Source organism: Oratosquilla oratoria, chromosome 39 (assembly GCF_046742065.1).
Source record: "Oratosquilla oratoria isolate Oo_2021 chromosome 39, ASM4674206v1, whole genome shotgun sequence".
NCBI classification, from domain to species: Eukaryota; Metazoa; Arthropoda; class Malacostraca; order Stomatopoda; family Squillidae; genus Oratosquilla; species Oratosquilla oratoria.
Window position 1 is genome coordinate 32,127,950 of NC_134815.1, and position 27,913 is coordinate 32,155,862.

Consider the following 27,913-nt stretch of genomic DNA (forward strand, 5'->3'; position numbering starts at 1 on the left):
AGTTAAGATTAGGGTCCAATTCTTTAATATTTAAGTCTTCAAGTATGGGGAGATGGTGTACGTCTGGGCATGTTGTGATGATCTTGGTGTTCTCTGTGAGCAATTGTCTTATTATGTTCTTGTGATAATCCTGGCATAAGTGGGTTTTTGGGTCTCCAGACGAAAGGTGGTAACTAAGACATCTGCTCAACTTCATAGTCATCATGCCAATATAGGTGGATGGGAGGGTTGTACAGTTCACTCATTTGCAAGTGAACCTATAGATGACATGCAACTGTCGAGTTGGCTCTTTAATTATGTTTGGAATGTTTTGTAGTAACAGAAAACCAGCCACCTGTTACTACAAAACAGTCCAATCATAATTAAAGAGCCAACTCAACAATTGCATGTCATCTATAGGTTCACTTGCAAACGAGAGAACTGTGCAACCCTCCCATCCACCTATGTTGGCATGACAACTATGAAGTTGAGCAGACATAGTTACCACATTTTGTCTGGAGCCCCAAAAACCCACTTACGCCAGGAACATCATGAGAACATAACAAGACAATTACTCACAGAGAACACCAAGATCATCACAACATGCCCAGACACACACCATCTCCCCATACTTGAAGCCTTAAATATTAAAGAATTAGACCTTAATCTCAACTCACAGATTCCCAAAAAGCCAATATTCCGATTTCTTCCACTGTGAAGACAAGATCCACTTCCACACCACTGTAGAAGAGTCAATATGACTCAAAATCGCGATATGGCAGCCCAGATAACCTCCTACGGAGAAATCATCTCACATCTTGCAAGAGAGAACAAGTCTATCTTGTGTAATAAGGAGAATATCCTAAAAAATAATACATGTTGAATTATCTATCACTTTTAATGAAACATATCTGCCACACAACCCCTACCTGTCCTAAACCCACAGTTCCTCACCAATTACTCTCTTCTTATCCTAATCCTCCCAATCAAACCATAAGCCTTCCCAACTACACTAAAAAAAACTGATCCCTGTGAAACTACTACACTCACTTGTCCCCTTTTCCCTTGTAAAGCAGAACTATACAGGCACTCTTCCAATCCTCTACCCTCTTTTAGACAAACATTAAACCTCATCAGCCAGTCCACCATCATTTTATCTCCCTTTTTAAGACACCACACAACACCCATCTAACCCAGGTGCCTCACCTGCTTTCATTTTAATAACTTTCATCTCGCCTTTTATTTCTCATCAGTCATTTTCTTAGCGCTTCCCACTGCAACTCCCTAAAATACATTGCCAGTCTTCCTTTTACTGCAGTCTCTTCCATTATCTTCTATGCATCTTTTACCTTTTTTTCTCTACTTGATTTGCCTCTCCTTGCTCTCTTAATTTCTTTTTAAACCATCTTTTTATTACTTTTAAAAATTTGTCATACTCTTACCCAATTTCACATCTGCTCTCATTTATCTTATGCTTTACTTCTCTTCTACAACCTTATTTGCTTCATCATCTTGCTATTCACTACCCTTCCTTCTATTTCCTCCATTCCTCCTTGTTCCACACACCATCTTTCCACACCCCCTGACTCCTTCCTTGAAACATCCCCGTTCCTCCTCCACTCTAGTTCTGCCCAAGTATAGGAACTCAATAATAATACTGCTAAATTCATTTAAATTTTATTATGAATATATGACAGACACTTGAAATACAGTTTTCATGATCAGTAACATTATATAAATACTACATGAATTCAAGATACAAATTCAACAACAGATGTTTACAGTAAAGTAATATAATTTATTACATTTAATACCTACCATATCTTGAATATAAAATTGCATTGATAAGGCACTTTTCCAATGGAGGAAAATTATGTCCAATTTACTAAGAGCTAGCTTGACTGGGCTCCTGCAGCTTCCCAATGGACAAACAGTTTACATCTTTCATCCAAAGGTCTTGCCACTTTCCTTATTCCGGTTATATGTTGCCCAGAACGAAAGCTGAATACCCAGGTTCTGCTAAATGACGGGGCCAAGTTACTTGGACCTGAAAAGTTGGTATGTTAGTAGTAGCTGCTTTTGCTTTCCACACAAATTCTTCCCCCTTCATTCTTTCTAAATGCCCAAACTATCACATCATTCAGATCTACCTTATATGACAGCTCCTTTCCCACTCACCCCAGTTTCATTTTCTGCCCCACCTTCACACTCACTTTATCCATTCTTATTACACCTGTATGAGGAAGGAAGTTTAATCAACTTCAGGCTGTCACATCCTGCTATATCTTGTTACAACACTTCTGACCCAGGTAGTGGGCAGGAAATTGATGACACTTCATCCACAAGGCACCAACATACAACCACCAACAGGGGATGTCGGTTGAGGAAGGACGGGAGAGGACAGAAGACGGGTGAATGGAGAATGGTTATAAATGGAAAATGTTGTGATGCATGAGGTGGATTGGACGGGGGAATGGGGATGAGGTAGTGTGTGTGAGCAGAAATTTTTGACGCAGCCCGAAGGGATTTCTCCCCGTCCTCTCCTTTATATGGGGGGATGGAGAGGGGGGGGTCACCGATTTAATGAAGCGGCCTTGCTGTGGATGTGCTGTGTCCTGCGACACTGCTTCTGACCCAGGGCAGTGGACAGGGTGCAGGGATGACCCGTCATCTAGGAGGTGCTAAGATGGGAGGGAGGGTGGAGGGGTGTGGAGTGTTTTCAGGGATGAAATGGGTGGGAATGTTTTTGTGCCTTGTCCTTTTTGGCTACCCCCCTGGTAAGGGGGAAAAAAGCCTTGGTATATGTATAATGTAATGTACAAGGGGGGAAAGTAAGGAAGATAAGTTGAGAGTGGAAGATAGATGGAGAAAGAGGAAGAAGACAGTAGGGAGGTGCTTAGAGTAAACTGCTTAAATGAGAAAGAAAAGGAGAAATACAAGAAGCTGTGAAAAGAGTGGGAGGGAGTGAAGGATAGAGTAGAACTAGGAGTGGAGGAGGAATGGGTATGTTTCAAGGAGGTAGTCACAAGGTATGCAAAGATGGTAACAAGGAGGGAATAAATAGAAGGAAGGGTAGCGAGTGGTGGGATGAAGAAGTAGAAGGTTATAGGAGAGAAGAAACGATCATTCACAGATTTATTACAAAATAGGATGAGAGAATCATATGAACAGTACAAAGAAAAGAAGTAAAGCATAGATAAAGGAGACAAAAAGGAGAGATGTGAAATGGGGTAAGAGTATGACAACATTTGAAAGTAATAAAAAGATGTTTTGGAAGGAAATTAAGAGAGGAAGAGGAGGTGAATCAAGTACAGAGGAAAAGGTAAAAGGTTCAGACATAGAGATGACAACAGAAGAGAGAGTAAGAGGAAGATGGGCAGAGTATTTTAGGGAGTTGCTAAATGTGAAGGATAGGGAGGGAAAGGTAGTTGCAGTGGGAAGCACTAAGAAAACGAGTGATGAAGGAGGAAATGAGAGACGAGGTGAAGGCAGTTATTAAAATGATGAGAGTAGGTAAAGCACTTGGGTTGGATGGGTGCCATGCAGAGTGGGAGGTACAGTGATGGTGGACTGAATGGTGAGGTTGTTTAATGTTTGAAAGAAGGTAAAGTCCCACTTTACAAGGGAAAAAGGAACAAGTGTGAGTGTAGTAGTTTCAGAGGATCAGTTTCTTGAGTGTAGTTGGGAAGGCTTATGGGAGTGTTTTGATTGAGAGAATTAGGAGAGGAACAGAGGGAGTAATTGGTGAGGAACAGTGTGAGTTTAGGACATGTATGGGTTGTGTGAATCAGATTTTTGTAGTAAGGTAGATATGTGAAAGTTTTAGGAAAAGTTAAGGATTTTTTTTTCTTTATTGATTTGGAAAAGGCTTATGACAGGGTAGACAGGAAGGCACCATGGGAAGTATTGCAGATATATGGGATAGGAGGAAAGCTGTTAAAAGCAGTCAAGAGTTTTTACAAGAGTAGTAGAGCCTGTGTTAGAACTAGAAATAGAGAAAGTGAGGGGTTTGAGGTAAAAGTGGGACTTCTCCAGGGGTGTGTTGCCACTTTGGTGGTGCGAGAGGTAAATGCAAGGGATTGGAGATGGTTAAAGAAAATGAAGAAAAATAGGAGATAAGCCAGTTGTTGTTTCCAGACGACGCTGTACTGGTAGTGGGATCAGAGGAGGGATTAAGGAAGTTAGTGACAGAGTTTGGGAAGGTGTGGGAAAGAAGGAATTTGAAGATAACTGGGTAGAAGTAAGATGATGAGATGTACAAGAGGAGAGGATGGCAGCAAATTGGAAAAGAGACTGGAGGAAGTGGATAGCTTTAGATACTTGGGTGCAAATGTGGCAGGAAAGGGAGTAGATGTGGAGTCTCTCTCCCTTAATACTCACTTCCAATCTGCTGCCATCCTCTCTCCATGCACATCTCATCACCTTACTTTTACCCACAGTTACAGTTATCTTCAACTTCCTTCTTTCCCACACCTTCCCAAACTCCATCACTAACTTCCTTAATCCCTCCTCTGATCATGCCACAAGTGCAGTGCTGTCAGCAAACAACAACTGGCTTATCTCCCACTTTTCTCCATTTTCTTTAACCATCTCCAATCCCCAGGCCATTACCCTTGCAATTACCTTTTGTACCACCCCATCCATGTATAAATTGAACAACCAAGGCAACATTACACATCCCTGGCAAAGTCCCACCTTTATCTCAAACAACTCCCTCCATTTCCAATTCTAACACAGGCTATACTACTCTCACACACTCTCTTGACTGCTCTTTAGCAGCTTTCTTCCTATCCCATATATCTACAATAACTCCCAAGGTGCCTTCCTGTCTACCCTGTCATAAGCCTTCCCAAATCCATAAGGGCCCAAAAAACATCCTTACCTTTTTCCAACGCTTTCTCACATATCTGCCTTGCTACAAAATTCTGATCCATGCAACCCCTACTTGTCCACCCACTTACCAATTACTTTCTGTTCCTCTCCTAATCCTCTCAGTCAAAACACTTCCCAACTACACTTACATACATACATATACCAAGGCTTTTTCCCCCTTCCAAAGGAGGTAGCCAAAAAGGGAAAGGCATAAAAACACTCCCACCCATTTCATCCCTAAATACACTCCACACCCCTCCCACCCTCCCTCTCATCTGAGCACCTCCTGGATGACGGGTCATCCCTGCACCCTGCCCACCGCCCTGGGTCAGAAGCTGTGTCGCAAGAGACAGCACATCCACAGCAAGGCCGCTTCATTTAATCGGCAACCCCCCCCTTGCATATAAGGAGAGGACGGGGAGAAAAATTTCTCCCCAACTACACTTAACAAACTGATACCTCTGATACTACTACACTCACACTTGAAAAATTTTCACTTGTAAAGTGGAACTATACAGGCACTCCTCCAGTCCTCTGGTACTCTACTCTCTTTTAGACATACATTAAACCTCACCAGTCAGTCCATCATGGTACCTCCCTCTTTTAGACACTCCACATGACACCCATCTAATCCAGGTGCCTTACCTGCTCTCATCATTTTAATAACCTCTTTCTCCTCATCTTCCCTTATTTCTCCTCCATTTTCCTCATTTATTACTGTCATTTGCTTGGCACTTCCCATTACAACTACCTTTCCCTCTCTATCCTCTTTCACACTTAGCAACTCCCTAAAATATTCTGCTCATCTTCCTCTTACTGCCATCTCTTCCATTAACATCTCTCCATCTGCACTTTTTACCTTTTCTTTGTACCTCTCATATGATTCTCGTGTCCTATTTTGTAACCAATCTGTGAATGCTCGTTTCTTCTCATCTAAAACCTTCTTTGCTTCATCATCCAATCACTCACTACCTTTCCTTCTTTTACCTCCCATCCTCCTTGTTCCTCACACCATCTTCGCACACCCTGTGACTCCTCCTTGAAACATTCCCATTCCTCCTCTACTCCCTCCCACTCTTCTCTCAGCTTCTTCTTGTACTCCTCCTTTTCTTTCTCATTTAAGCAGTTTACTCTAAACACCTCCCTACCTTCTGTCCTTTTCCTCTTTCTCCATCTATCCTCCAATCTTAACTTGCCTTCCATCAAAAAATTATCTGACATTACCCCACTCTCTACCCTTAGAATATGTACATCCTTAACTCTTCCTACTATACTCCTGGTTACCAGTATATAGTCCATTAATGCTCTACCACTCTTCTATCCACCACCCTCTCCCATGTGTACTTATACTCTACTTTCTAAACACTGTATATGCTATCATCAACTCTCCACTGATTTTTCCCCAGAACTCCATACTTACCAACCACTCCGTCTATTGGTTCATTTCCTACCCCAGCATTAATGTCTCCCAATACCACTACATTGACTTTTTTCCTTAATCTTTCTATGCACTCATTTAAATCTATCCAAAAAGCCTCCCTTTCCTCTACACTCTTCTCACTACCAGGCCTATTTGCACTTACACTCGGAAAATAAATGGCTACCTCCCATATAAGGGGGGAAATAAGCCTTTTTGTATACAGATTATTAACACTTACAACATTTTTGAAGCTTTGCATCTCGAAAAAGATTCTTTCTCTCTGCCTCCCTCACACTTTGTGTACACTACAACCTTCTCATTGCATTCATCCCCAGATACCCATTTCTCAAAATACTTTTCATTTTACCCATTTACTTGCTTCCTTCTAACATGTAATTCACTTCTGTATCTACTACTACATTCATCACCATATGCAACCACTGCAGGTTTTCTGCAGGGGAGACCAAGGACAAGGGATTGATTGATCAATTGCAACCAAATACTTAAATCACACCACTTCCTCCAACATCTTGCCCTTTACACACTCATTGATGAGCTGACATAATAAGAGCTTAAACAGTACAAAAATCAACTATGGCATACAGGCTTTCCATGGAAGACCAATTCTTACTTGTTATATACGTAGAAACCCTCGCCAGATTTTACGCCCAATTTGCCTTCAGCCACCTTCTGTTCCACAATAGGAGATGATCCAAACAGAGGGTTCTCGGGGTCACCCTTTGCCCAACCTAGGGATATTAAGAATTATATTGTACAAACAATTATCACAATTAGGAATTAAAATTAGGAACCTATTGACAATAAAACTTATTAAGTTTCTCTGGCTGCTTTCATGCAATTTCATTCATCTAAAGGAACTCCGAACCACTCACTATACAACAAAAGGGTTAACCCCATCTCTAAAAACCTTTCAGCTAAATTAGGGTTAAGTGCAAAATCTACCGAGTAAACTTATGCCAAGTGGGTTGAAGATCAATTTGTTAAATAATAGATCTCCCTCACTAAGATCTAAAAAAAAATACTTACCATTGACAATGAAACTTGCAGTATCAAGTCCAACATAATCAGCAAGTTCAAAGGGACCCATTGGGTAGCCAGCACCAAGCTTCATTGCTGTATCAATATCACGGGCACTTGCATCACCTAACAAAGCACACAATAATGCAACCAAAATTAAAATAGGAAGTACTAACACTTGGTAGACATCATAGAATAAATCCACATTTGGAAAAAAAATAGACATACGCAATGAGTAATTTATATATTTCCATCTTCACACCAAGACCCTCTTTAGTAGCCCAAGTACGAAACGGATATGCATCAAGGTTGATCAGATCACATGATCTAACTGTCCTGATTCACCCTAAGGAACATGTCCTGGTTAATGAAGTCCAATAGTCAGTGACCTTGTGACAAATCATTTGTTTTGGAGATAAGCATTGCTTCTACAACTTTTCATGTAAAAACTACTTAAACTTTTCAGGCCATGACATCCATTCAATCACCCTACCTTCACTCCTATTTATTGCACTATTTTCCCTGCTCAACACACACTATTATATACAAAACATAACTATCTTCAATCACATTCAGAAAGAAAATCATACCCTTGACTGGCATGGTACTTCCATCCCATATAAATCTAATTGTAATTTTAAAAGAAAATGTGTCATATTTGTTGTATCATGCATGTATACTAGATTGCTTATTTGCATGAACTTGTCCATGTTTATGTAAAAATACTACCATTTTGATTAAAAGTTGCTGGATGTCAGCACTTGTCTAGAAATTTGAGATAAATTCAGTAGTCAGCTGACAGAGGGAGACTTAGGCATGGTCAAAAACCCAAGAGACTGTACCTCCAGATGGGTGTTGTCAGTTTTGAAAATGAGCAACAGGTAGACTATTCCCTGTGATGTCCATCTCAAAGGAGCATAGTCTGCAGGTTCTTGTCATTGATCACTTGCTGATCCAATCAACATAAGAGACTTGTTATACTATGTTCTTTGTGGGATCATGTATATACACAGTTTTCATTATATGTGTAAACAAAATAATCAACTTCTGTCAACTACACGAAACTTTGGGTACGTTGTTACAAGCAGTTCAACAAGTTGGAAAGTGTAAAAAAAAAATTCAATCTGCAAAAGTTGTAAAAATCTACCTAATGGTAGGACTTAAGGTATTAAATAAACTTAAACTTTAAATACAACCAATAATATTATCATCAAGCTCTGCTTGCTCATCCCATTTTCAATATCAGGTGTAAATTCCTCACCTTCCTACAACTGTTCCCCAAAGTCAGGCATTACCCAGTCAGTCAAATTATACATTTCAAAATGACATTTGACATGCTAACGGTTTTCCAATTTTGTAGATTCAATTAACTCTAATACAATGGCACAAGTTGTTCTGCTTGCTACTGAAAAGTGCAGCCACCTGTCTGAATAATGTTTCAAGCAAAAAAGACCTATTGTTAGGGTTCTTGTTGAATAAAATACTATTTCATTTATATAAAAGAGAAAAAAGTGCACCATGGTACTTAGATGTCACCAGTCACCTTGGGTCACTTACCTCTCTCGAGCATTCTGATTGCTTCAAATAAATATGGCACTAACAGTCTGTTGACAATGAAACCTGGAGTGTCCTTGCATTCCACAGTTGCCTTGCCCATAGCTTTTCCCCAGGCACACATTGCCTCATAGGTTGCCTGAGAGGTTTCAGGGATGCGAACCACCTATACGGAAATGTAAAGAACAATATTATAATAACTACACTTTCATGTATGTATAATTACATACATATACCATGGGTTTTTCCCCCTAACAATGGAGGTAGTCAAAGTCAAAGGCATAAATCCACTCCCTCCCATTTCATCCCTACATACTCCACTTCCTTTTACCTACCACCCCTCCCTCCATCTTTTCTTGGTTCCACCTAGATGACTGGTCATCCCTGCATCTCACCCACTGCCTTGGGTCAGAAGCAATGCAGCAAGACACAGCACATCCATAGCAAGGCTGCTTCATTTAATCAGCAACACCCCCCTCCATCCTCTCATCCAGATAAAGAGAAGATGGGGAGAAATCCCTTTGGGCTGTGTCAAAACATCATTCACACATACTCCCCCCCCACAACTCCCTTCCATACATCACAGCATCATCCATGCACAACCATTCTCCACTCACCTCTGTCTTCCGTCTTCTCCCTACCTTCCTCAACAAACATTCCCCTCTTTCTCAATGCCCCTTTTACTCCATCCATCCATCTCATCCTTGGTCGCCCCCTCATGTTCACTCCCTCTACCTCTGCCTTCCACACTCATTTACTAATCTTTCTTCACTCATTCTTTCCATGTGTCCAAACCATCCCAATAGTCTTTCTTCACTCAGTCTTTCCATGTGTCCAAACCATCCCAATAGTCTTTCTTCAACCCTATCTCCCAACTCCCTTTCCAACCCTGCTCTCCTCCTCACCACCTTGTTTCTCACTCTATCCAGCCTAGTAATCCCTACCATACTTCTCAGGCCTTTCACCTCTTATGTTCCATGTTTCTGCCTCATTGAGTGCTGTCGGCACAATCATCCCTTTGTACAATCTCCTCTTAGCATCCATTCCCAAATGTCTATGCATACATAAATGTACATATATGTACATAAATATATAACTTTTGTCTCTCATAAATAGGGGTTTACCATCAGTCACTAAGATTTTTTTTTTCTTTTAGGTTCCAAAAAGTTGAAGAAATGCATGAAAAATATTAATTCACATTGTTTAGAATACAAACTTTATTCCATTGTTTCTATAGCATAATGTCTATATATACATTTTTGCAGAATAAATAATAAATAACCATGAGTTTTCCTGTTACCTTGAAAGAAAACAAAAAGAAAAACGTTGTACACCACTATCTTAAGTACATCATAGCTCTTTCACAGTCACTGAGCCCAACAACTGAAGCTAGTTTATGAAATATAGACAGGGGCGTCGAGTAAATGGGAATTGTCTGTTGTACAGGAAAGGGAGAGGGCAAAGCATAAATGTGGGTGGAGAATAGTTGTGAATGGGCAATAAATTGATGATGTCCTAAGGAATTTCACCTTATCTTCTCTATTTTTTGCACGAGGGGATAAGGAGCAAGTGTTATCTGATAAAAGAAGCAGTATGGCCCTGCTGTGGATGTGCTGTCTTACTGCATTTGTTTCTCATCTGAGCAGTGGGTAGGAGGCAGAGATGACCCCTCATCCATGAGGAGCTAAGATGACAGAGAAACAAATGGGTGACAGATGGAGTAGGATGGGTGGGAGTATGTGCATGCCCTGGCTGGCTGGCTACCCCCCATAAAAGAGGGATAATGATATGTTGTAACACAACAACATATACTCATCCAGGAGGTGCCAAGATAGGAGGGTGGAGGGGAGTGGAATATATGGGAAATGAAATGGGTGGGAGTGATTTCTATGCCTTTTTTTTTTTTTGGCTACCCCCCCATATAAGGGGAAAAAAGCCTTTGGTATATGTATGTATGTATGAGTATATGTTGTGTTGTTGGCATGCATAATTGTGTACAATGTAGTCTTCAATAAATTGGAGAGGAGACAGAACCCAATTAACAATGCTCCTTTCCTGTATACTACATATAAGTACTGCAGCCAGCCAATCATCTCTCGGCACAAGCTGCAGTGCAGCCTGTCAACCAGCTCCTTGCTCACGTACAAACTCCTTGCATATATGGAAGTAGCAACCGCCTGCTCAATGCACAAGCCACTGCCTACCAACATACCCATGCCAAGGAGACAGTACAGGCTCCAAGCCATGACAATAATGCCCAGGTCATTGCTGCAGCTTCAGATAGCAGGTACTGGCACTGGCAGCCTCCTTCAGCCATGGAGCAACAAGCCCAGAGGCCCTGGACACAAAAGCTATGTTTCTACCACACACGCTTCAGAGCGAACACCTATAAATCCCCTGCTGCCCCTATGCAAAAAACCAATAGAGCAGCCACCTAAGCACACTTCAGCAGCCAACCCACATATTGCAGAAACCCTATCAACCAATAAGTGTCTTTTTTATTTACAGTGCCCTTCCACAAAGATGCAGTTCCTGGTTGACACCAGTGATATCCTTTCCCTGCTACCTGCTCACAGATGGAAGCCAACATGATCAATGGTCAACACTGTGCACCTCCGCACCACCAACAGTTCACTGATTCCCACCCAGGGCCACAAACACATACTGATCAGTAACTATGCTTATGGGTGGGATTTCACCAGCACTGATATTGAACTGCCATTCCTTGGTGTGGACTTCCTCACTCACTACAGGCTCCTAATGGATGTGGGCTAAGGCTCTCACTGGACTCCTCTTTTGCTGTCACATCCATCACTACCACACCAGCCAAACTCGCCAAAGATGAATTCCCAAACCTTCAAGAGAGCTATCCAGATATCTTCAAGTCAGAACTGTGGCAATACCTGCAGACACCCACCAAGCATGGATTATATCACAGCATAAAGACCTCAGGCTCCCTCCACCATTTTCTCCACGTTCCACCAGCTATCACCAGATAAACTCATCACAGCGAAAAACACGTTTGCTGAGCTTTAGTGCCTAGGCATTTGCCAGAAGGCAGTAACCCACTGGGCCTCCCCTCTGCACATCATCATCAAGAAGGACAGATCACTCAGGCCCTGCAGAAACTACAGATGCTTGAACATGATTACAAACCTAATCACTATCCCCTTCCAAACCTCTCCGATGTCATATCATTCCTGGATGGAGCCAAATATTTTACCAAGTTAGATCTGCTGATGGGCTCCTATTAAGTACCAATGCATCCCAACGACATCATAAAGACCACCACAATCACACCATTTGGAACATTCACATTGAGTACTGTAAAGCCTCAGCACAGGCCTGCACAGCTGCCAACCAATCATCCCCCAGCACAGGCCTACACTGCAGTCAACCAACCAGCTCCTTGCATACATAGAAGTAGCGACCACCTCCATGAGATGATACTCACCAAAGCTCACAAACTCTCTCAACCCACAAGCGAGCTGAGTGGTCAACTGTGATCCCACCCATGGACAAGCTATTGGTCAACTGCATTCCCGGCTGAGCTTCACGTTTTGTATACCAGTCTTGTGTAAACCCAATAAAATCCATTCCAACTTTGTTTGTCATTTGATCCACACCTCACTTGCCACAAGCCCTAACTGCCATCTCCTTTTCCACCCCAACTCTTCTCTTCATCTTCTTAGTTCTCACTCTATCCAACCTTGTATCTAATACATTTTATCTTTTCCTTCCTGCCTCTCTTAAATTCTGAGTCTCCCCAAAATACAGTGCCATTGGCAGTCACTCCTTCATATAATCTCCACTTTGCATCCATTCCCAAATGCCTATTTCTCATGACACTTTTTAATCCCCCAAGGAATTTACTTGCTACTCTCAAGTCTACAACTTATTTCTAAAACTGTCCACTCCCTCCAGCTTCTCTCCTTTAAGGCTTACTTCCAACTCACTCTCATCCTCTCCCCTCATACATCTCACCACCTTATTTTTAGACAGGAGGGTGGAGGGGAGTGGAATATATGGGAAATGAAATGGGTGGGAGTGATTTCTATGCCTTTTTCTTTTTGGATACCCCCCGTGTAAAAGGGAAAAAGCCTTTGGTATACGTATGACAGAAAATTTTGAAAGTAATAAAAAGATGTTTTGGAAAGAAATTAAGAGAGGAAGAGGAGGCAAATCAAGTAGAGAAGAAAAGGTAAAAGGTGCAGATGGAGAGATGATAATGGAGAAGGCAGTAAGGGGAAGATGGGCAGAATATTTGAGGGAGTTGCTTAACCCCTTCCATACGGTGCCGCACACGTAGGCGTCATGAGGAGCAAGTGGATTCGCGATGCTGCCATATCGGCGTCTTGATTATATTTATTGTAGTCGCCCCTGTGTTTTTACATAATGTGAAGGAGGATAGGGAGGGAAAGATAGCTGCAGTGGGAAATGCTAGGAAAATCAGAGTGATGAGAGAGGAAAATGGAGGAGAAATAAGGAAGGATGAAGTGAAGGCAGCAGTTAAGATGATGAAAGCAGGTAAGGCACCTGGTATGGATGGATGCCATGCAGAATGTCTTAAAAAAGGAGGTATAGTGATGGTGGACTGGCTGGTGAGGTTATTTAATGTTTGCTGGAGAGAAGGTAGAGTGCCAGAGGACTGGAGGAGTGCTTGTATAGTTCCACTTTACAAGGGAAAAGGGGACAAGTGTGAATGTAGTAGTTTCAGAGGGATTAGCTTGTTAAGTGTAGTTGGGAAGGTTTATGGGAGGATCTTGATTGAGAGGATTAGGAGAGGAACAGAGGGAGTAATTGGTGAGGAACAGTGTGGGTTTAGGACAGGTAGAGGTTGTGTAGATCAGATTTTTGTGGTAAGACAGATATGTGAGAAAGCTATAGGAAAGGGGAAGGATGTTTTCTGGGCCTTTATGGATCTGGAAAAGGCTTACGACAGGGTAGACAGAAAGGCACTGTGGGAGGTTATGCAGATATACAGGATAAGAGGAAAGCTTCTGGGAGCTGTCAAGAGGAAAGTGGGAGGTGAGCCAGCTGTTGTTTGCGGACGACACTGAGCTTGTGGCAGGGTCGGAGGAGGGATTGAGGAAGCTGGTGGCAGAGTTTGGGAGAGTATGTGATAGAAGAAAGCTAAAGATAAATGTGGGTAAAAGTAAGGTGATGAGATGTACAAGGCGTAAAAGTGGCAGTAGAATGGAAGTAAACATTAAGGGAGAGCGACTGGAGGAAGTGGATAGTTTTAGATACTTGGGTACAAGTGTAGCAGGAAAAGGTGGAGTGAAGGTGGAGGTAGAATGTAGATTGAGAGAAGCGAGTAAATGGCTTGGTGGATTAAAGAGTGTAATGAGGAATAGACATTTAGGAATGGATGCGAAGAGGAGACTGTATGAAGGAGTGATTGTGCCAATAGCACTGTATGGGGCAGAAACGTGGAACATAAGAGAAGAAGAGAGAAGGAGTTTGAATGTGTTTGAGATGAGGTGTCTGAGAAGTATGGTGGGGGTTACTAGGCTGGATAGAGTGAGAAATGAGGAGGTGAGGAGGAGAATAGGGGTGAAAAAGGAGCTGGGAGATAGGGTTGATGAAAGAATATTAGGATGGTTTGGACACATGGAAAGAATGAGTGAAGAAAGACTAGTAAAAGAGGTATGGAAGGCAGATGTGGAGGGAGTGAACATGAGGGGACGTCCTAGGATGAGGTGGATGGATGGGGTGAAGGGGGCTTTGGGGAAGAGGGGAATGTCTGTTGAGGAAGGAAGGGAGAGGACGGAAGACAGAGGTGAGTGGAGAATGGTTGTATATGGATGATGTTGTGATTTCATGAGGAGGAATGGGCGGGGGGTGGGGGGGGTGTAGTATGTGTGAGTAAATTTTGACGCAGCCCGAAGGGATTTCTCCCTGTCCTCTCCTTATATGCAAGGGGGGACGGAGAGGGGGGGTCGCCGATTAAATGAAGCGGCCTTGCTGTGGATGTGCTGTGTTTTGCGACACTGCTTCTGACCCAGGGCGGTGGGCAAGGTGCAGGGATGACCCGTCATCCAGGAGGTGCTCAGATGAGAGGGAGGGTGGGAGGGGTGTGGAGTGTATTTAGGGATGAAATGGGTGGGAGTGTTTTTGTGCCTTTCCCTTTTTGGCTACCTCCCTTGTAAGGGGGAAAAAGCCTTGGTATATGTATGTATATGTATGTAGTAGAGCTTGTGTCAGGATTAGAAATGGAGAGAGTGTGTGTTTTGAGGTAAAGGTGGGACTTCGTCAGGGATGCGTTATGTCACCCTGGCTGTTCAACTTATACATGGATCCTTTTTGGCTACCTCCCTTGGAAGGGGGAAAAAGCCTTGGTATATGTATGTATGTATGTAGTAGAGCTTGTGTCAGGATTAGAAATGGAGAGAGTGAGTGGTTTGAGGTAAAGGTGGGACTTCGTCAGGGATGCGTTATGTCACCCTGGCTGTTCAACTTATACATGGATGGGGTGGTGCGAGAGGTGAATGCAAGGGTAGTGGGTCAGGGATTGGAGATGGTTAAGGAAAATGGAGAAAAGTGGGAGGTGAGCCAGCTGTTGTTTGCGGACGACACTGCGCTTGTGGCAGGATCGGAGGAGGGATTGAGGAAGTTGGTGACAGAGTTTGGGAGAGTGTGTGATAGAAGAAAGCTGAAGATAAATGTGGGTAAAAGTAAGGTGATGAAAGGGGTGAAAGTGGCAGTAATCTGGAAGTGAGCATTAAGGGAGAGCAACTGGAGGAAGTGGATAGTTTTAGATATTTGGGTGCAAATGTGGCAGGAAAAGGTGGAGGTAGAATGTAGATTGAGAGAAGCGAGTAAATGCCTTGGTGGTTTAAAAAGTGTAATGAGGAATAGAAATTTGGGAATGGATGCGAAGAGGAGACTGTATGAAGGAGTGATTGTGCCAACAGCACTGTATGGAGCAGAAACATGGAACATAAGAGAGGAAGAGAGAAGGAACTTGAATGTGTTTGAGATTAAGTGTCTGAGAAGTATGATGGGGGTTACTAGGCTAGATAGAGTGAGAAATGAGGAGGTGAGGAGGAGAACAGGGGTGGAAAGGGAGTTGGGAGATAGGGTTGATGAAAGAGTATTAGGATGGTTTGGACACATGGAAAGAATGAATGAAGACTAGTAAAAGAGGTATGGAAGGCAGATGTGGAGGGAGTGAACATGAGGGGACGTCCTAGGATGAGATGGATGGATGGGGTGAAGGGGGCTTTGGGGAAGAGGGGAATGTCTGTTGAGGAAGGACGGGAGAGGACAGAAGACAGGGGTGAATGGAGAATGGTTGTATATGGAAAATGTTGTGATGCATGAGGTGGAATGGACGGGGGAATGGGGGGTGAGGTAGTGTGTGTGAGCAAAAATTTTTGACGCAGCCCGAAGGGATTTCTCCCCGTCCTTTCCTTTATATGGGGGGACGGAGAGGGGGGGGTCGCCGATTTAATGAAGCGGCCTTGCTGTGGATGTGCTGTGTCCTGCGACACTGCTTCTGACCCAGGGCAGTGGACAGGGTGCAGGGATGACCCGTCATCTAGGAGGTGCTAAGATGGGAGGGAGGGTGGAGGGGTGTGGAGTGTTTTCGGGGATGAAATGGGTGGGAATGATTTTATGCCTTTTCCTTTTTGGCTACCTCCCTGGTAAGGGGGAAAAAAGCCTTGGTATATGTATGTATGTATGTATGTATTTACTTTCAAATTTCTTCTCTCACATACCCTCCCAAACTCCATCACTAACTCCTTTAATCCCTCCTCTGACCCTTACACTTTTCTCCACTTTCTTTAACCACCTCCAGTCCCCTGCCCATTACCCTTGCATTTACTTCCTGCACCACCCTATCTATATACACACTGAACAGCCAGGGCAATTTAACGCATCCCTGATGCAGCCTTACCTTTGCCTCAAACCACTTGCTCTCTCCTTTGCAAAACCTCTTTACTGCTCTCGACAGCTTTTCCACCAGTTCCATATATCTGCAAAACCCCTCTCAGTGTCTTTCTGTCTATCCTGCCATAAGCCTTTTCCAAATTCATAAAGGCCCATAAAACCTTTCTACCTTTTCCTAAAGCTTTCTCACATATCTGCCTTACCACAAAAATCTGATCCATGCAACCCCTACCTTTCCTAAACCCACACTGTTCCTCGCCAATTACTCCCTCTGTTCCTCTCCTAATCCTCTCAATCAAAACTCTCTCATAAGTCTTCCCAATTATATCAACAAATTAAACCCTCTAAAACTACTTCAATCAAATTTATCCCCTTTTCCCTTATAAAGTGGAACTATACAGACACTCCTCCAGTCCTCCAGCACTCTACCCTTCCTTAAACAATCTCACTTACCAGTCCACTACTACTGAACTTCCCCTTCTTCAGACAGTACGAGTATGAGACCCATCCAACCCAGGTACCTTACCTGATCATATAAATTTTCATAATATGCTTAGGGACAATGAAAACTACCAGCAAACACAAGTGGCCACTAACCTCAAGAAGTTTCATGACTGGGACTGGATTGAAGAAGTGGAGTCCTCCAAATCGATCCTTTCTGTTCGTGGCTTCCGCAATGGATGAAATGGCCAATGAAGATGTATTTGAGGCAAAGATGGTATGTTCTGGGGCAACCTGGTAAAATAATTATGAAAACAGTTATCATAGCAATGTCAGTGTGTGTCTTCACATAATCAATTTAATCAATCTGCTGATCCAGTTCTCTCTTGCAGGAGACCTGTGCCCCCTAAAGAACCAGCAACAACTGCTAATTCAAACTATAACTCACAAAGTCATGTTGGGTGATCTTGATTGCAGTTAGTACACCTGGCTGAGTTTGAGCACAGGGCACCATGTGCAGGGGCTAAGCAATGTACACATACATCTAGGTTGTGACATCACTGCCTAGTATGTCCAAAAAGCTGGCAGTTCAAGCAGTAGCACAAATATGGATAATATATATTTCATATCCTAGGTAACCTACAGTTAGGAAGTGGTTAATGGACTATGTAGTAGTACCCAAAGGTATGAATATTGGGTAATTTTGAGTGATCAGTATCAGGAAACTCAGATGAACAAGTGAACTTCAAATCAACAATTTTCTGTACAGTAGCATGTCAATATCAACTGAGCTATTGAATTATTTTGTTTCATTATATTACATTTATAGTAAATCATTCACAAATATTCTTGAACTGAATTTCTGCATCAATGTCAATGCTATATTTTCTTTCACTTTTCATCACAAAGATTAATGTTACATAACAATAGCATGACTAGAAGAGTGGTTCGACATGTCACCAATTGTCTTTATTGAGCATATTTTTTTTCTCTATTTGACCTGAATTATCATACAATTTGGGCTCTATTTCAACTTTCACTTTCCAGTCCAGGATGCATTATGCAGTTTATGAGTTCAAAATGTTAAATCTTATTCTGGCTTACATATGAATATATTCAAATCCAAGGAACCTCTGGTTAGTCATAAAATAGTCCTGAATCAGCTAAAATATATAATCTTTACATACAAGATCTGCATTTCTAGAGATTGCAATGGTTATATTTTTCAAAACCCAACAAACTGTGAACTGTGCCTCACTTGCAATACTTTAGGAGTTGCAACTATCTATATATCAAGGGCTTCTTTCCCCTTATAAGAGAGGTAGACAGTCAAGGCAAACACCCACTCCTATCCACAACCCTTTGTTTCCCTTGTGGATGAAAAGTTGTCCTTGTCTCCTGCCCACTGCCTGGGTTAGAAGCAATGCAACAAGACAGTACATCCACAGTAGAGGCACTTCAATGGCAACCCTCCCTCCTTGTCTCCTCGTGTGGAAAATAAAGAGAGTGGGGGAGAAGTCCCTTTGGGCTGTGTCAAAACATCATCCATACACAACCATTCTCCACTCACTCCTATCCACTGCCTCCCCCCCAAAAAAGTTGTGACTAAAACATAATAAACCTTGGAAAAATGCCCAAAATCCCATGGTACATTAAACAACCCTTACTTCTATGTAATGTATATAAAAAAAAATTGCATAACAACATTAACATAACCATACCTTATCCAATTCACCAAAGAGCTTTTTCTTGACATCAAGATTCTCGACAATTGCTTCCACTACCAAGTCGGCAGAGGTCACAGACTCTGCTGCATTTGTTGAAGTTGTCAATCTCTCCATTGCCTCTTTGATGAAGGTTTCTGCAGCACTTTCATCCTCCTTGAATTTCTTTTTAGCAACACGCTGAATAGAGGCACCAATCCTTTTCTGAGCTTTCTCTACAGCTGCACCATCTATATCCACCATGGTCACATTATGGCCTGTTTGAGCAGCCACCTGTAAAAGAATTATAACTAAAGATATTATCCAGTACAATCAATTAATTATCAGCCAGATGGAGTCTACTGCTGGACAAACCACTTTGTTATGATGAGACCTACGTAGGCGTCATGAGCCGCAAGTGGGTACATGAGGATGCAGACATCAGTATTTTGATTATATATATTTTTTGTAGTTGTATTATAAAAATTATGGTTTAACAAATTCATTGAAAAATGTTCAAGAATCTACTGGATGCAGTTTTCAACTTGGTTGGGTTCTCAAACAGTGGTGTTTGAAATTAACCCCTTCCATACGGTGCCGCACACGTAGGCGTCATGGACTTAGATCTCGGTGGCAGCAGCCAATGCCAGCCGTACGACGTGTCGTAATAATACTCGGATCATAAAATATAGTCACCGCTTATATCGATCGTTCTCTCTTCACCCGTGAATTTTGATAACCATAGAAAATGCGATTACAAAAGAATTAGAAAGAATGTCATTATGGAGGGGTGACTACAATAAATATAATCAAGACGCCGATATGGCAGCCTCGCGAATACACTCGCTCCCCATGACGCCTACGTGTGCGGCACCGTATGGAAGGGGTTAAAAGGTTAAGGCTTTTCAGTATTGAACTTTTGAAGACATAGGTCCCTTGCCTTGACATTTCTAGTCAAGACGTCCATTAGGTACCAGAGCTCTGGGTTCTGTCCCGAATGTTAATGTGGACTGTTTATTCAGCATGTCTCATGAGTTCAAAATGCTCAAAAGGCCATGGGTTTATATTGACTTTTTAAGTAAATTCTCAATGTTCAATCCCCAATTTTAAACCAATATTCATTACATAAAAGGAGATTTAACAAGCAAATAAAAGAGGAGGGGAGTTAAATCATATCTTATTTAAAGTTACGATCAGCACGGTTCGAAGCTTCAGGAAATGCTCCCGATTCAAAAGTTGTAAACAACAACAATTACTTGAGTGAAAGTTTCCCGAATGTAAAGGTAGCCACTGATAAAGATTCCTGATAATAAGGAAGATGCCTATTTAAATAGGTAACAATTACCACAGTACAGTATATGAGTTACCCCTGGATTCTGTGAACTGGTTTGATCATATTTTCTATGTTTATTATTACTCAGTAAAAGAGAATGAATAATACAGCTGTGACTTTATATTATATAATGCGGGTAGTGTGATGAATCATACATATGGCAGCCAATGCTGCACGCGAAAATTTTACTCGTACTGAAGTGGTTGACATCTTCCAAGAGTTGCACAACTGCATCCTCTTCTGTCATATTCCTCCTACAAGCTTCTCTATCATCCCCTCTTTCTGGTCTCCTCTTTCACACTTGCCACCTTGTGATGTCCAGTCAGTAATGCATTTCATCTGCCACCCTCCTTTCTGACTACCTGCCCCACCCAAATAAATTGACACTTCTTTATCACCCACTTAATATTTTTCACACCAAACTTCTCTTACCCAACTTGCCCTCTTTTTGTCCAAGATGTAATAGCATATAGATTCAAACAAACCACACCAGCAACATTGCTGTGTCCTTGGGAAGGTGGGAACCCCAAAGGCTTCACTGAGAAATAAGATAAAAAAGAAAGCAGCCATGTCAAGTGGAATAAAGTGACAAAAAGAACAAGTATATGCTGAGAACCCTGAGATACAAAAGGACCCAGTCCCCTCACTCCATGCTTTTAAATTGCCTTCTATGACACAAGAACATGGTACCAACATTCTTATCCCTACCACAACAGCAAAGGAAAATGAAGATATGGACACTTAGAACAGATTAAAAAGGAACAGCTGCAGGGAGGAGAGGGCTAGCAAAAATCAATAAGAAGCTCAGTGTAAGAGATCTGACAAAAAATACTGTCTGGCTCTAGTTAGAAAACAACTACACCACTATGGCAATACTAGATCTAGAGTGAACCTGATTTCCTATAGTCTTGTTATGTTTTTGTCAATGTTGTGAAATACGTATGTGCCAAAGGCCACACCAATTTATCATCCATTCACAACCACTCTCCACTTACAGATCTTTTGCCCTCTCCCTTCCCTACTCAAGCCATTCCCCTTTTACTCTAGACCCACTTCACCCTATCCATCCCATTCTTGGTTGTTTCCTCATTTCCATTTCATCCACTTCTGCTTTCCATTCTTTTTGCTAGTCTTTCCTACTTCATTCTTTCCATATGCCCAAACCAGTATTCTTTGATCAACCCTATCTGATAGCTCCCTTTCCATCCCTGCTCTCCACTTCACCTCCCCACTTTTCAATCTATCCATCCTTGTAACCCCAACCATACTTCACACACATCATGTCAAAACACATTTAACTCCTCCTTTCACCCTCATTTATATTTCAAATCTGACCCAGAGTGTTAAGAGGCACAATCACCCTTTCATATAGTCTTCTCTTTACATTCATCCCCATATATTTCATGTTGTCCCATAGAAAGGATTTTGGTTTCAGTGTGCTGATATTCTATTGGGATGGTTTGGGTGAATCATGTCATTCTTAATGCTTTGTTTTGTATAGTTTGAAAGGTGTATGTCTTTTTCTTGACTGTTGAGAACCATGTCCTTGAGATATTGTTGAGTATGATTTTAAAGAACTGTTTAAAGACCATGTTATTATTCTGCTGACCATAAGCAGCTATTGATTTTAATATGTTTATTTTCTGGTTGATTTTCACTGTTAGGTCCTTGATGTGTGGGCTGAAGGACATGTATAAGAAGTGAAACCCAAGATTTTTGGGTTCTTGCGTGATGGGAGAAACTGACCATTCAATTCTATATATGAATACTTCTTTGCTTCATGGTTATCTGGGGTGAGCAATGCCACTGATGATTTCTGAAAAGAGTTTCATTCTATTTTGTCTTAGCTACTGTTTTAGTTTGACATTAACATGTTTGAGTGTTCATAGCAGTATTATATACCTAATTGTAGTAATCTGGAAAGGAGCAATGTTCGTTGGGTCCAGTCTCCTGTTCTCTAATATTCTAACATACCTAGACTCAAATTTATGTGCAGTTCCAACTTAATCTACATCTTTGATTCCCAATTATCATATCTAGATTTGAACCTGTGTATTGTTTCAGCTTGGGCTATATCACCTTCTAAGCTATTCCACATATTTATGCATCTATATGGAAAACTGTTTCTTTACATCCTTTCAACATGTGGTCTTTAATTTATTTCCATGACCTCATAAAGCCCTCCCATCTTTAATCAGGAGATCTCTTATATCAATGCAATCTTTCAACATTTAGTGATGTGAATACTGTAATCATGTCACCTCTTTCTCTTTGAGTTATTTACCTAATTGTATCTTACAGGAAGGAGAGCTACACTTGTGGTGTCCTGTCCGTATCTTGCAGTATCTAAATTGTTCTTAAATTCATGTATGGTTCTTGCACATACTATAATTTTGTCCAGTTTGTTCCATATATCCACCACACTGTGGGGAAAGCTGTTCTCTTTCAGATCTCTTCTATAACTGTCCTTTTCGAGTTTCCTTCCATGTCCTCTTTATTTCTCATATCCTGATTTAGCAAGTCTTCTCTATCAAGACTTCAATACCTTTCATGATTCTACAGATGCTCAACTAGTCTCCTCTTTCTCTTCTTTGTTCCAGGGTCAGTAACTCTAGTTTTGACAATCTCTCTTTATATCATAGTTCTGAAAGTGTGGGGGCCATCTTTGTAGTTGCTCTTTGGATTCTTTCAATTTTCCTTATATTCTTTTTGGTACTGGGTGACCATAGTGTCACTATGTACTCCAGTCTTGGTCTTATCAGTGTGACTAGTATTTTCTTCACCATTTCTTTGTCCAAGTAAATAAATGTTCTTTTTATTGATCTCAGCAAGTTGTAGATTTCTCTGACAATTTCGTTTATCCATTTATTTGGGGACATGTCCTTTGGGATGATTACTCCCAGGTCTGTGATATTACAATTAACGTAATGCTTGAAATCAAAGAGGGCACCAAGCCAGGAAAATATATTACTGCAACAATTTTGAAGGAACTCAAACATATCATTTGTAGAATGTTTGTGAATCTATATAAAACACCATTAACTGCATAGAGGCTGCCTGAAGATTAGAAATCAGCAAATGTCAGGGCTATCTAAAGGGTAGGAGATAAAACTGATTAGAGTAACTATCGCCCAGCGAGTCCCACACATATCACCTGTTTAGTCCTAGAATCTTTAACTGATTATCTCGTGCAGATAGTTGTGTAACGGACTACATGTCTCCTATGATATACATCAATATGCAATATTTCATGGATACAATTGCTCTACGTTAACACCATTACATCATTGTGGATTTGGCCAATGACAGGTCCCTGCATGTGGTGGTTCAGCAAGATGAGCACCAAAGCTTAACATTCTTAAAACCTGTCAACCCACACGTTCATCAGGAGGTGCAGCCCTGAGGTGCTGGCACTCTGTCTTCAGGCTGGGCCCAAGATATCTCTATCAACTCCAGCAGTACTTTTTATACTTTCTCACACAGAGAGAGCTGGCAACAAACAACTGCTCTCCTCTTCCTACAACTTTTTGTTAGTGACAAAGAAATAGCCCCACTGATACAACAGTCTACAGTTTCTTCCAAGAGATCTATGGGAGGTTCTATGGAACACTGTCAGCCACTGTGGAGCTGCTAGTTTTCCATTTAGTGAAACTTGAGGCAACAAGTGATTGACATTTGGCCAGTTTCACTTTTAAAATCGACCAGGCTAGGCACACAGTCATTTTCAGCTTAAAATTCTAAGGTGATACATTTCCTCTATTTTACCAAGGCTCACTCTATGACTAACCAATAAACACTTGGGTTCAATTTTCAATTTCAATAAGTTTATTGTTGATATACAAAAAAGGAGAGAGTTGGGTCTTGCCAATACATTGCCTATACATTTTATATCCAATTTTTATATTAGTTTTGCCAAAATAAATGTTTACATGAAATATCACTCATATCCTTTACTGTATATTACAATATCACAGTACTACATTTACCATCTGAAAGCAAACATTGGATGTTTTTTAATAATTTTAGTTAAGATATCATTATCTATGAAATAGCATATGAGCTCAATGAGGTTCCACTGTCCCTGTGGTCTAAATTCAACGATTACTGGGCAATACTGTACATAATGTTGTAGTGAATGTCCTCCCAGCCTTGCACATAAAGTACAGGGCTCAGGTTCAGCTCCTCTGTACACCTCCAAGTAATATTTATATCCAAGCCTGAGTCTCATAGTGACTAAATCCATTTGGGAACTATGTCTACTATGTCTATGGATATTCCTCTGTATTATTTAATATTGCCTTATAATGCTTGCTACTTACACTACCCATCTCACAACATTTATCTACTAGGTCAATATCCATGCTAGCAATAACATTTTATCTTATTATTGACCTTATATGTCTATATGTGCATTCATTACCAGGTACATTGTTAACATCTCTAATTGCACATCGAGCAAGACTATCTGCTTTTTCATTAAAATACAATCCTATATGGGATGGTACATACATACATATACCAAGGCTTTTTCCCCCTTCCAAGGGAGGTAGCCAAAAAGGGAAAGGCACAAAAACACTCCCACCCATTTCATCCCTAAATACACTCCACACCCCTCCCACCCTTCCTCTCATCTGAGCACCTCCTGGATGACGGGTCATCCCTGCACCCTGCCCACCGCCCTGGGTCAGAAGCAGTGTCGCAAGACACAGTACATCCACAGCGAGGCCGCTTCATTTAATCGGCGACCCCCCCTCTCCGTCCCCCTTTGCATATAAGGCGAGGACGGGGAGAAATCCCTTCGGGCTGCGTCAAAATTTACTCACATACTACACCACCCCCCACTTCCCCGCCCATTCCTCCTCATGCAGTCACAACATCATCCATATACAACCATTCTCCACTCACCTCTGTCTTCCATTCTCTCCCTTCCTTCCTCAACAGACATTCCCCTCTTCCCCAAAGCCCCCTTCACCCCATCCATCCACCTCATCCTAGGACGTCCCCTCATGTTCACTCCCTCCACATCTGCCTTCCATGCCTCTTTTACTAGTCTTTCTTCACTCATTCTTTCCATGTGTCCAAACCATCCTAATATTCTTTCATCAACCCTATCTCCCAAATCCTTTTTCACCCCTATTCTCCTCCTCACCTCCTCATTTCTCACTCTATCTAGCCTAGTAACCCCCACCATACTTCTCAGACACCTCATCTCAAACACATTCAAACTCCTTCTCTCTTCTTCTCTTATGTTCCACGTTTCTGCCCCATACAGTGCTGTTGGCACAATCACTCCTTCATACAGTCTCCTCTTCGCATCCATTCCCAAATGTCTATTCCTCATTACACTCTTTAAACCACCAAGGCATTTACTCGCTTCTCTCAATCTACATTCTACCTCCACCTTCATTCCACCTTTTCCTGCTACACTTGCACCCAAATATCTAAAACTATCCACTTCCTCCAGTCGCTCTCCATTAATGTTCACTTCCAGTCTACTGCCACTTTCACCCCTTGTACATCTCATCACCTTACTTTTACCCACATTTATCTTTAGCTTTCTTCTATCACATACTCTCCCAAACAAAATAAACACTTGGGTTTTCACTAATCATATAATGAGAAACCCTGAACTATCAACCATCTTGAAGCTGCTCATGCACTCACCCTGACTGTGAGTGAAGAAACTAGAGGTCCTATACAAGGATTACTGAATACCCTTGACAATTTTCCCTATCAACAACTGTTGAGGAAGCTGACTAGTTATGGAGTTGGTGGTAGTCTTTGAATGGATAACTTTATTCTTGATGGAAAGTAGGCAATGAGTTCAAGTGAATGGAACGGCCTCAAGTGAAATCCCAAAATGAAATATCACCCACTGATTGGCTGGCTGTAACATCACACAAATCAAAGATATTCATAAAAAAGAAACATTTATTTATGATATGGTTTAACGTCACAAACTCCTCCCATTGAAAGGCTAGGATGGTGCCCCTTACAGAGGACTTTGTAGAGTGGAATTTAATGAACCATGCCATTGGTTCAACATCGCTGGTGGCAGGATTCAAACCGCCATCCCCCTCGACCTTCGCTGCAAGTAACAACACCCTTACCCACTCAGCCAGTAACATTTATTTGTACAAAACAAAATACATAATAATTATATAATAATAAATATGTGACTGCTTTGTTGTCACATTCTTATTTTCTAAAACATACTTTTCCTAAATCATTTACAGCCAGTAAGGGGATATTCTTTATGATTTTTTTTTTTTTTTTTGTAAAAGAATTTTGCTATGTTTAGGATAGGACGGGTGGAGGAGGAAATTGTGTTTGGATATTTAAAGAGATATTTGCCAGTCTCTGCTGCAATTCTTACCTATATAATCAGCTAGTTCTTATCCTGAGTACAATTAATAGAAACATCAGTACCAATTTTCAAAAAAACTGAGATGGGCAAACATCTTCAGATTTACCAAGAGTTAGATTATGTTAGGTTAGGTTTCACAGCTATAATTCTCACCTATACCATCAGCTAGCTCTCATAATTTTAGGTACTTTGAACCCCATATATAAATACCACAAATAAACAGACATGGAAGTGATTTTTCAAAAATTTGGATGGCGATTATCTTGATTATCATATAGATGGTTCAACAGTCTCATAGCTGCAATTCTTCCCTATATCATCCACTCGCTCTTATTATTCAGAGTATTTTGAACCCCATATATAAGTAACCAAATATTAGCAGTAACACCAACAGATCTTTAAAAAACTAAGACCGGCAAACATCTTTATATTTCACCTGTGTTTATAGATGAGATCTCCAGGATTTCCTGTATGAACAATTACCTAAAATACATGTTTTATTCCAGTATCACGGAAACACATTTTCCATTTTTGCATCTGAATGATCTAGTTTTTTCTATCAAGTGGTTACATTAGATTAGGTTAAGTTAATTAAGGGCTATTGAACAACATAAGTTTCATGTTAAATACCCATGCTTGCGTGATTCTGAAATTTTACTAAAATACAGTCATTCATTCATTATGATGCCACAAATCCACTGGGTACTGTAGGAAAGCCTACTAGATGTTTTAAAATCAAATACTGTCCTGTAATTGCCTGGCTGTGTGCCATCACAGAAATATATATTAATTTGCAATATATATATACACGAAATGAATAAGATAAAATATTGGCATATACTATAATTATAATGTCACAAATACTTTGGCTATGGGAAGATTGCCTGCTAAAGAAAGACAACAAATTAGATAAATACGCTCCTATCATCCCATTTAATTAGACGTGAGATTGTCCACAATTTGTTCTTATATAATATGATAGACGTAACCCATCTTGTTATTCCCTTCCTTATCACCCATACTTATGATACTATTTCTGGTTAAATTTGGTAAAACCTTCATTGAGAATTATGAAGAGGAACATTAATGGATAAAAACATTTCTTACCTGTGCAATCCCAGCACCCATTAGGCCACTCCCAATAATTGTAACCTGCTTTATTGCTGATGACATTACTGCCGAGTGACTTAGAGTCCTCTTCAATACAACAGACGCAAACGCCATGTCTACCTAGGCCTGACGGTCAGCGACACAGAACCGGTATTGAATGTGGAGTAAGTACTAGGCAGTAGGCACAGTTGCCCCTGAAA

At 41.2% G+C, this 27,913-nt stretch overlaps 1 protein-coding gene across 2 annotated transcripts; it reads right to left on the reverse strand.

Moving 5' to 3' along the window:
• Positions 1 to 1,640: 1,640 nt before the first annotated feature.
• LOC143020336 (hydroxyacyl-coenzyme A dehydrogenase, mitochondrial-like) lies at positions 1,641 to 27,913 on the reverse strand. 2 transcript variants are annotated; one of them, XM_076176660.1, is made up of 8 exons: positions 27,711 to 27,913; positions 18,922 to 19,197; positions 17,357 to 17,494; positions 8,867 to 9,029; positions 7,319 to 7,435; positions 6,903 to 7,020; positions 2,002 to 2,026; positions 1,641 to 1,965 (listed from the first exon to the last, which is right to left on the reverse strand). In XM_076176660.1, the coding sequence occupies exons 1-7, from the start codon at positions 27,825 to 27,827 to the stop codon at positions 2,017 to 2,019; spliced, it is 939 nt and encodes a 312-aa protein (XP_076032775.1). In that variant the 5' UTR covers positions 27,828 to 27,913; the 3' UTR covers positions 1,641 to 1,965; positions 2,002 to 2,016. The 2 variants fall into 2 exon arrangements, with proteins under 2 accessions (XP_076032775.1, XP_076032774.1); XM_076176659.1 differs by having other exon boundaries at positions 1,641 to 2,026.

Coding starts and splice junctions, on each gene's coding strand:
- LOC143020336 (XM_076176660.1), bottom strand. CDS start 27,827: ATGGCGTTTGCGTCTGTTGTATTGAAGAGGACTCTAAGTCACTCGGCA. Junction 9,030..17,356: donor CAGTCATGAAACTTCTTGAG/GTTAGTGGCCAC, acceptor ATTTCCGTATAG/GTGGTTCGCATCCCTGAAAC. Junction 7,021..7,318: donor TGCAAGTTTCATTGTCAATG/GTAAGTATTTTT, acceptor TAATATCCCTAG/GTTGGGCAAAGGGTGACCCC.